We start from the raw sequence: 9,025 nt of genomic DNA, 5'->3' as shown, positions 1-9,025 counted from the left end.
TCTTACTCACACAAGGCCTGATATCTGCTATGTTGTTGGCAAATTGAGCCAGTATTTGCAATCTCCCATAAACATTCACATGCAAGCTGCCCACCATGTTCTAAGATATCTCAAAGGCACTGCTGGCATAGGTTTGTTCTTTTCTTCTTCAGCTTCCATTTCTATAATAGGATTCAGTGACTCGGATTGGGGAGCTTGTCTTGACACTCGAAGGTCCATCTTAGGTATATGCTTCTTCTTAGGAACTTCCCTAATTTCTTAGAAGAGTAAGAAGCAATCCATTGTGTCCAGATCTTCTTTTTTTTGGTTTAGTTGGTTTTTCTGTTATAGTTAGTTGGTTAGTGTTTTTCTGTTATAGTTAGTTTTCTGTTATAAACTCATCAAGCTCTATATAAGCTGGTTTTTCCTTCTGTATTTGATATAATTGAATAATGAGAAATGCTGAGCACAATGCTCTTTTTCTTCCAAATTTGTTTCTTTCTTCTAGTTTTATTTTTTCTACAACACATGCCAATCCACAGAAAAATAAACAGGTACGATCATTTTTTCTTTTAATGTTTTTGGTACAAAAATAGATCGAAAAATGGTTTCTTCATCAGCCCCTAGTTTCAGGAGGCGTATTTCACTGGTCGGTACACCCATGTTTGTTGCTGCCTCTGTTCCGTTTTATTTCTTCATATTTTGCTACCGTACTTTTTTCATATGAGCTTCTTTGACCATGACCATTATCAAAATCTGAAATTTTAAAATATATTTTCACTCTTGAAATTTTAAAACAAACTATCGCATCACCCAAAAGTTGCCCAATCAACAAAATTCTCAGCCTCTCAAATCGCAATGACAATGATCCTACTTTACTTTTTTTTTAATCGATTTCACGTGATGTGAAAATTTAACTATAACTCCCAACATGATCTTACAATAGAGTATTGAGTTTGGGACTTTGGGTAATGTGTAAATATAAAGCAAAGCAAACAATAAAATAAAAGTCGATACATAACTTGAAGGACAAAAAAATTCAATTTTGGGGGAATGACTTTAAAAAACACGACCCTGCAATTCATGTCTCTAGTCTCTAGTACACGTCCTTTACAAGTCGCAAAGGTCAGAGCCCCATTCATCCCAAAACCCAAGGTTCAAAGTAAACTAATAAGGAGCATAGCAATGCTTCCATATTCTAAAATCTAAAAGACAAGTCCTAAAAAATAAGTAAAAATCATAGGTATTGTATTTGGTAAAAGATCTAGACAAAAGATAGAAAAAAACAAGAGTTGTATATACAATCTCAACATCACATTGTATTTGGTGTCCGATGAGGTAGACTAGAGTGCTAGAAATGACAAAGAAAAATCCAAGCAAAGAAACAAGTGATTGATCCTAATTCTTAATTCTTAATCTCCAATTCCTAACAATATTTGAGTGGTTGACCTATGGTGGACTCAAATCCTCTTGATTCTTGGTAGACATTCTTTTCAAAAACTCATAAGTAGTAATCATAGTTGTGGCAGACATGGACATGGAAGCCCATCTCGGACCCAATCCTCTGTAACAAGCAAGCAACCCACCTTCCTTCACCAAATTCCTCACCGTCTGAACAAAAGTCAAAGGCCTCCTTCTCCCATTCCCCTCTTGAAGATCCAACACCTGCAACCTCGTCTTTATCGTATCAAACGGCATTGTCACAATCGCAGATACCCCACTTGCCATAACAACACTCAACCCCTGAACCGCCACCATTGCCTTCGAATCAGACCTGCTATACTTATTACTATCATTCTTTTCATTTCCCTTTCTACCATTGTTATTTCCCATGTAAGAACCAAAAGCACACCAAAAGCACCCCAAATGAGTCTATGAACCATGGAATAAGAAGTCCACCAAACCGCATTGGAAGGCGCATAAGTCAATATAGAAATCCCAAAGCCTCTATAAAACCCTCTCGCTCCATCAGCACACATAATTTTCCTAAAAGCATCAAACCCGCTTCTGTAATTTTCCGAATTGAGATTCGCGAGCACTGTGGTTTTACTCCCGCCACTCCCCTGAACCATGAGCCGCTGACTCACGACATCAATTGGGGTCCACACGAGCTGGGCCGCCATGGCGGAGGTGACGCCCGCGGCGGCGTTGGCCACAGCCACGGCGGTGGTCTCGGAGAAGCCGAATTGGAGGAAGGCGGTGGCGACGTTGCTCTTGGTGATCTCGAGGGAGACCATGTAGAGCGCACGTGCGGGGATGGTTCCCATGAGGGAGGTTCCGAAGCCCTTGTAGAAGCCGCGGAGGCCCTCGTGGCGGAGAATGGCGCAGGAGATGTTGAGGCAGGAGAAGCGTGAGGAGGAAACTTGCTGGCGCGTCTTCAACACGACCATGGGGTAGAGTGCGCATGACACGCCGGAGAATAAGGCGGCGCCGAGGAAGAAGAACTTGGATTTGTCCAGCATGTGCCAGTCGATTTCGGCTGGGATGTGGATTTCGGAACCGGATTCGTCCTCAGCGGTTCCCAAACTCATCTTCGCCACTTTCAGAGTAAGTAGGGTTCTTGTTTTTACTTAAAAAAAAAAAAAAAAAAAAAGAAAGAACAACAGGGACAGAATGAAAATAATAAGACACATGCTTAGTGTGAATGAGAGAAACATTTGTTGGAAGAAGAATAAGCGAAGGATAGGTCTTACCAAGGGTGACATAATGATGGTGGTGGTGAGGAGAAAGTGAGCCAAGGAATAAAGAGAATTTATGCTTTAGAGAGCGTCGCAGGGAGAGAGAGAATGGGACAGGGTTATCGTCACGGTTTGGTGGATCACGGAAATGGACACGTGTCCGTACCTCTCTTACTTTTCGGTTTTTTGTTATCTTTCTGTTCATAGCAAATCGCTTCATTTAGTAATGTTTATCGCTTTTTTTTTTTTTTTCCTCTTTTCGATCAAAAAACAATACTAGTAATAAAATGTTTATTCAACAAGAATTTGTTCGTCCAGCTTAATAAAATGTAAATTAGTGAATTACAGAAAAGATATAATTATATTTTAAAACAAAACTTATGCGTTTAAATTATTGATTTTAAAAAATGGTGGTCTTAATAATAACTTTTTATTAATTTTTTTAAGAATTAAGTTGGTTTTTTTCTGGAATAAAGCTGAATGAAAGATGGTGATTTGTGGTGGAAGAAGTTGCTCGGCCACTGATAGGGCTCAAGTGACAGTCTTATTCCGCCATTAGCCTGCCGTGGGTGAGATGTGAATGGACTAAGGACTAATCTTTAATGGCCAGCGCATTTCAATTGGGGACCATGGCTAAGCAGCATTGCTGAATGCTGAGGTTTTAGAAATCGGTGATTTTGTTTTTTTTTTTTTAATTTAAACAAATTTGTAAGGAATTTGAATGAACAAAAGTACTAGTATACTAGTACTAATCTAAATAAGTGCTTTGTTTATCACACTAGTATTAATTGTACAAATGCATCTCAAATAGGTATAATTTAAGAGACTTTCATCTTGAGTTATTTATTTTTTTATTAATATACTTAAATTATTTATACATATTTTATTTTAATGAATATAATTTTAAGTAAGTTTTAAATATAAGTATTTGATAAAATTAATATTGAAATACTTTAAAAATATAAAATAATAGAAAAATAATTAAATTATGATTTATTTAAAAAGATAATAAAGTAAATAAATAAATATATCAAAAATAAAAGTGAAAGAAGATATAAATAGTTAGAAACTAGTTAAGTAGTGTTTCAAAAAATGTTAAAAACTATTAAGAAAATTTGTTTATTATACAACCCAAAAAAAATTTATTTATTGTAAAATTAAATAAGTTTTTTAGCTTATAAAAAAATTTTAGAAACTAACTAAAATATCTTTTTTTAAGATAATCATTATAAGAAAATGTTTTTAAAACATAAGCCATCATTACTTATATAAGTAATTAGATTTTAATTTTAAACAATCCAACATGCATGTCACATAAATTTATTTTATGTTATGTTTGATAGAGTAAAAACAAATATAATAAAATAAAAATGAAAAGAAATATTTTTTTAATTAAAGTAATGTGATGAAGAGGTAGGATTCACACTAACGTCTTAAAAAATTTCCATTCTTTCCTCTTCATTTCAACACTACAAAAAGAAAACATGCTTAATGGTAAAAAAATCGTAAGCAATGAGATCTAAAAATAGGTAATTTATTAAACAGCAGCACTGAAGATGCTCAGAAATAATATTACGATTAAAAAAAGTTCATTTAATAATTGTTAGAATAATAATAATAATATTCACGGAAACGATAATGTTGGTAAAATGCAGCGTTTTCAAGGTAACTGAAAAATCACACTATTCTTCTGCATGGAAAATGGAAAATGGAAAACATGGTACACAGTACACACACGAAATTTACTCGGACAATAATAATAAAAGGAAATATAAGACTTCTATTGCAGAACTAACTCCAGAATACGTGGCTAAAAGTATGATACTTTTCGAAATTTTCATGAATGATAACAGGTCACTCAGTTTTAACTATCTCATTTTTGCGCTTGTTACTGGTGTTAAAAAGTAATACATGAATTATTCATAATTTTATATATTTTACCTTTTTTCTTTTTACTTTTTTTTGGATGTTAGATAGTATATAAGATGCTCACCAAACATTTTCCTTTGATATTTTCATTTTTCGTGCCACATAATATAACAATGCTCGTAATAAAATTTTTGCATATAAATCTTTCACTAATTTTCTTATTTAGATAAATAAAGTATTAAATATTTCTTAAGTAAATAATTTTACATCTTCGTATAACACTTTTTATTTAACAACCTGTTTTGTATAGTAAAGTTTTAAATTGTTTATGTTTTCAAAAGATTAAATGTACATATATTTTTTTTTTTTGTAAAACACATTAAGAAAATTTGTACGGAAATATAACATTAATATTTTGAGTTTTCAGAATTTACTTTTTCATTTAATATTTTTATAAAGTATTAAAAAATTGTAGAGAACTTATAGGATATAACATTATTTTATATTTAAATCATATATAGTTATCCACGAGTATAGCTTAATTGATTGAACACGTATTTGAGTGTAGTAAAATTTGATCTTGTGTTAAATTCGTACTTATAAAAATATTTGGTTATTGGACTCGACCCCTAGACATGACTTCCTTTTGTTACGTACGGTGGGTCATACATGACATGACTTCGTTTGATATTTTCATTAATTAGCACCTATTGTAAGCCCTGGGAAAATTCTGTTTTTGTGGCCATCACACCAGTAACTTACAACCTTGTTGGAGAGTTTGTTCTTTCTTGATCACTGATTCTTTTTATTTTTCTTCTCTTTTTATTATATTTATTGTCCATGTATGATTTGTTTTAATTTGTCATACATATATACACTTATCCTGTGTAAAAAAAAAAATTCTATCTATCAATTTAATATATATACTATCCTATGTATAAAATGGTTGTTTTTCATAATAAAATTTGACGGAAGTAAAAAGACTTTTAGTCATAAAAAAATATAATAAAATAATGTTAATCAAGTTCATGTATGTCCGATTAAATCTATTCTAATTAAGAATTACTTTTTCAGATTTAAAAATGTTGGGTAAAGAAAATTCATGGGATTGCCTAAAAGCTTCAACTTGATCTTCACCTGACCATTCTACATCCATTCCAGGACTCACTAGCTATAGAACTATGAGGTTGTTTTTCTTTAACACCCTATAAATTCACACCACCTCCCAATTGGTGCTGCATTTCATCCATCTGAATAATACTATAATAGTTGTGTGTATATATTCCCTCAAACTCAAAAACACAGCTTCAGAGACATGAGTGATAAGCAATAATTAGCAAAACATTAAGAATGTACATAAGGACGGTAGTGGGGTGTATTACTTGAGAACGAAGAAAAGGGTTGCCAAGTTCATGAGGAGGTCCACTCTCCCCGATAAGATATATGTTGTTTCTCAGGATGGGGTTATCTCTGTTATCGTCGAGAAGCTTCCACCACCGGAGCCCAAGACCATTCAGGTCAAAATTGCTTAATTAATGACAAGCTAGACATGTCACATGTTAAAGTTATCTATGGTGTAGATTTTGGATATATACTGGTTTTTTAATCACGTACCTCATCTTGAATAAAATAATGATTTTGTGTTTGTGTATGTTATCAAATTCGAGAGTTTACGTAAGGAGGATACAATGAAAGGACAAATGTTAGAGGAACCTTTTCTCGTGACAGAATCTAAGCACAGAAGGAGAATATTATTCATATGTTCCTCTCACGGGTTTGAACTTGGCTTTAATACATGCAGTTAGTTACGTAACAGCTAACTAACAATCCTAACGGCTTATGGCATGACTACATCACTGCCCCTAAGCTTCTAGAATGATCCCTCAACTTCCTTCGTGCTGCTATGCCTCCCGAGAATCTGTTAAGCTTGAAGCTCATAGTCCTTCAAGTGCCCAGGAATGTTGCTCCTTCTTTTGGGCCTCGTAACTTGATGTTCGAAGTTACTATTCGTAACATTCCCGCGATCTTCAATTAGCACCTTGTCCTCAAGGTGATACTATTCCTTGAGGCCTTCCCACTCTTCCCATGATGTTTCATCTGGGTGCAAGCCTTGCCATTGCACTAGAACCATGCGTGTAAGCCCCTGGTCTATTGGAACCATTTTTTGACCTAGAATGGCTAAAGGTGTTGTGAGTGGTTGATTGTCCATAGCTCCAGTCGGAAGTGTTTCTGCTTTCACCGACTCAGTCGAGCCCACGAAGGGCTTCAAGAGTGAGCAATGGAACACCGGGTGAATGCGAGAGTGTTCCGGTAGTTCTAGCTTGTACGCTACGGGGCCCATTCTCTCAATAATCCTAAAGGGTCCATAAAAACGCCTCGAGAGTTTAGACTGACCCGGTCCAGCCACCGTGGTCTGACGATAAGGTCTCAACTTGACCAGGACCCAATCATTTACCTAAAACTCATGGTCCCTGCGACGTCCATCTGCGATGTCCTTCATGCGAGCTTGTGCCTTCTGCAATTTCCGGCGAAGTAGATTGAACATTTCCTCCCTCTGACTAAGTAAGTCATCCACTGCAGGTACCGTGGAAGTGTCGGTAAGATATTGTGGAAAACTCGGAGGTTTGCGGCCGAACGTGACTTCGAAGGGTGTTACCCCCGTGGAGGAGTGGACGGATGTGTTATACGACCACTCCGCCCACAGCAAGAAGCGCCCCCACGAGCTGGGTTTCCGATGTACAAACGCTCGTAAATACTGCTCCACCACTCGATTTGCAACTTCAGTCTGCCCATCCGTTTGAGGATGATATGCAGAACTCATTCGGAGTTTGGTTCCACTTAAAGAGAACAAGGATTGCCAGAACTTGCTCATGAAAAGCGGGTCACGATCTGAGGTGATGCTGCGAGGCATCCCATGCAATTTGCCCACCATCTCCATGAATGATTGAGCTACCATCTGTGATGTGTGATGAGAGGGGAGCATTCCTAGGTGTACTCTTTTAGAGAAACGGTCCACAATGACCAAGATACATGTGTAACTGCGATACGCCGGGAGGCCTACGATGAAATCCATCGAAAGGTCCTCCCATGGCCGTGATGGTACCGGAAGCGGACATAGAAGGCCTCGAGGTTTAGCTGTTTCGTACTTCACTAGTTGGCAGTCTAAACAATTGGAGACGAAGTCACGCGTGTCTCGAGTGCTCGTGTTCCACGTAAAATTCTCCGTTATGCGGTTGAGGGTTTTGCGGAATCCCATATGCCCACCTGACGGCGACTGATGGAACTCTGAGAGTAGGACCTTGATGAAGGAGCAGCCCTGGGGTAACCATATACGACCGAAATAAAGAATGAGGTCCTGAGCTAGTGAATGATTAGGATATGTGTGAGGTTCAGCGGTCATCTTCCTTCTTAATTCCCTAAACTCGGGATTTGCCTGCAACTCCCTTCGCAAATCTTCGAGGAAGACGAAGTGAGGGAATGAGATAATGAATAATGAAGCAGTTGTTGATGCTCCTGACCAAGAAAGTGCGTCCGCAACGATATTGCTCTTCCCTGCTCGATACTGAATCACATAATCAAAACCCAGTAGTCGTGCTAGGTATTTATGCTGTTCTGGGTTTGAACCGCCTGATTCATCAACTCCTTTAAACTCCTATGATCCGTTAGTATGATGAAAGAGTGACCTAATAGGTACTGCCGCCATTTCTTAACCGCGGCGGTGATGGCGGCAAGTTCCCTGACATAGGTGGAAGCTTGTAGTAATCTGGGGCAAAATTGCTTGCTGAAGAAGGAGATAGGGTGTCCTTCCTGCGAAAGCACAGCACCCATTCCCAAGCCCGAAGCATCCGTTTCTACCGTAAAGGACTTGGAGAAATCTGGAAGAGCGAGTACCGGCGCCGTCGTGACCACCTGTTTGAGCTTTTGGAACGCATTGTCGGCTTCCGGTGACCAAACCAGCTCCGACTTAGTCAGTAACTGCGAAAGCGGATGGGCTATCATCGCGTATCCCTTAATGAACCTGCGATAAAATCCCACCAAACCTAGGAAACCCCGCAAAGCTCGTGTGGATCGTGGTTGTGGCCACTCCTGAATTGCTTGTATCTTCTCCGGTACTGGTTGGACCCCATTGCCGGTGATGATATGGCCTAGGTACTCTATTTGCTTTTGCGCAAACGAACACTTGGTGAGCTTAAGAGTAAACTGGCCATGTTCTAATACCTGGAACGCGATTTCCAAGTGATTGATATGCTCTTCCAGGCTGCAACTGTATATCAGTATATCATCGAAGAAGACGATGATATACCTTCGTAAGTGAGGCTGAAACAACCTGTTCATCGTCGCCTGAAACGTTGCCGGAGCATTGCAAAGACCAAAGGGCATTACGCGGAATACGTAATGCCCATGGTGAGTGCGAAATGCCGTTTTGCCGATATCGGACTCCCTCATCAGAATCTGATGGTATCCCTGCATCAGGTCGAGCTTTGAGAACCAAACAGCGC

General features: G+C 38.0%; 1 protein-coding gene across 1 annotated transcript; it reads right to left on the bottom strand.

Moving 5' to 3' along the window:
• Positions 1-1,257: 1,257 nt before the first annotated feature.
• Positions 1,258-2,950, bottom strand: LOC100798870 (solute carrier family 25 member 44). The gene is made up of 2 exons (XM_041013116.1): positions 1,821-2,950; positions 1,258-1,788 (listed from the first exon to the last, which is right to left on the bottom strand). The coding sequence occupies exons 1-2, from the start codon at positions 2,508-2,510 to the stop codon at positions 1,429-1,431; spliced, it is 1,050 nt and encodes a 349-aa protein (XP_040869050.1). The 5' UTR covers positions 2,511-2,950; the 3' UTR covers positions 1,258-1,428.
• Positions 2,951-9,025: the final 6,075 nt, after the last annotated feature.

Source organism: Glycine max, chromosome 20 (assembly GCF_000004515.6).
Source record: "Glycine max cultivar Williams 82 chromosome 20, Glycine_max_v4.0, whole genome shotgun sequence".
NCBI classification, from domain to species: domain Eukaryota; kingdom Viridiplantae; phylum Streptophyta; class Magnoliopsida; order Fabales; family Fabaceae; genus Glycine; species Glycine max.
The sequence above is the reverse complement of the archived record's forward strand: the minus strand, read 5'-3'. Positions and strand labels throughout refer to the sequence as shown.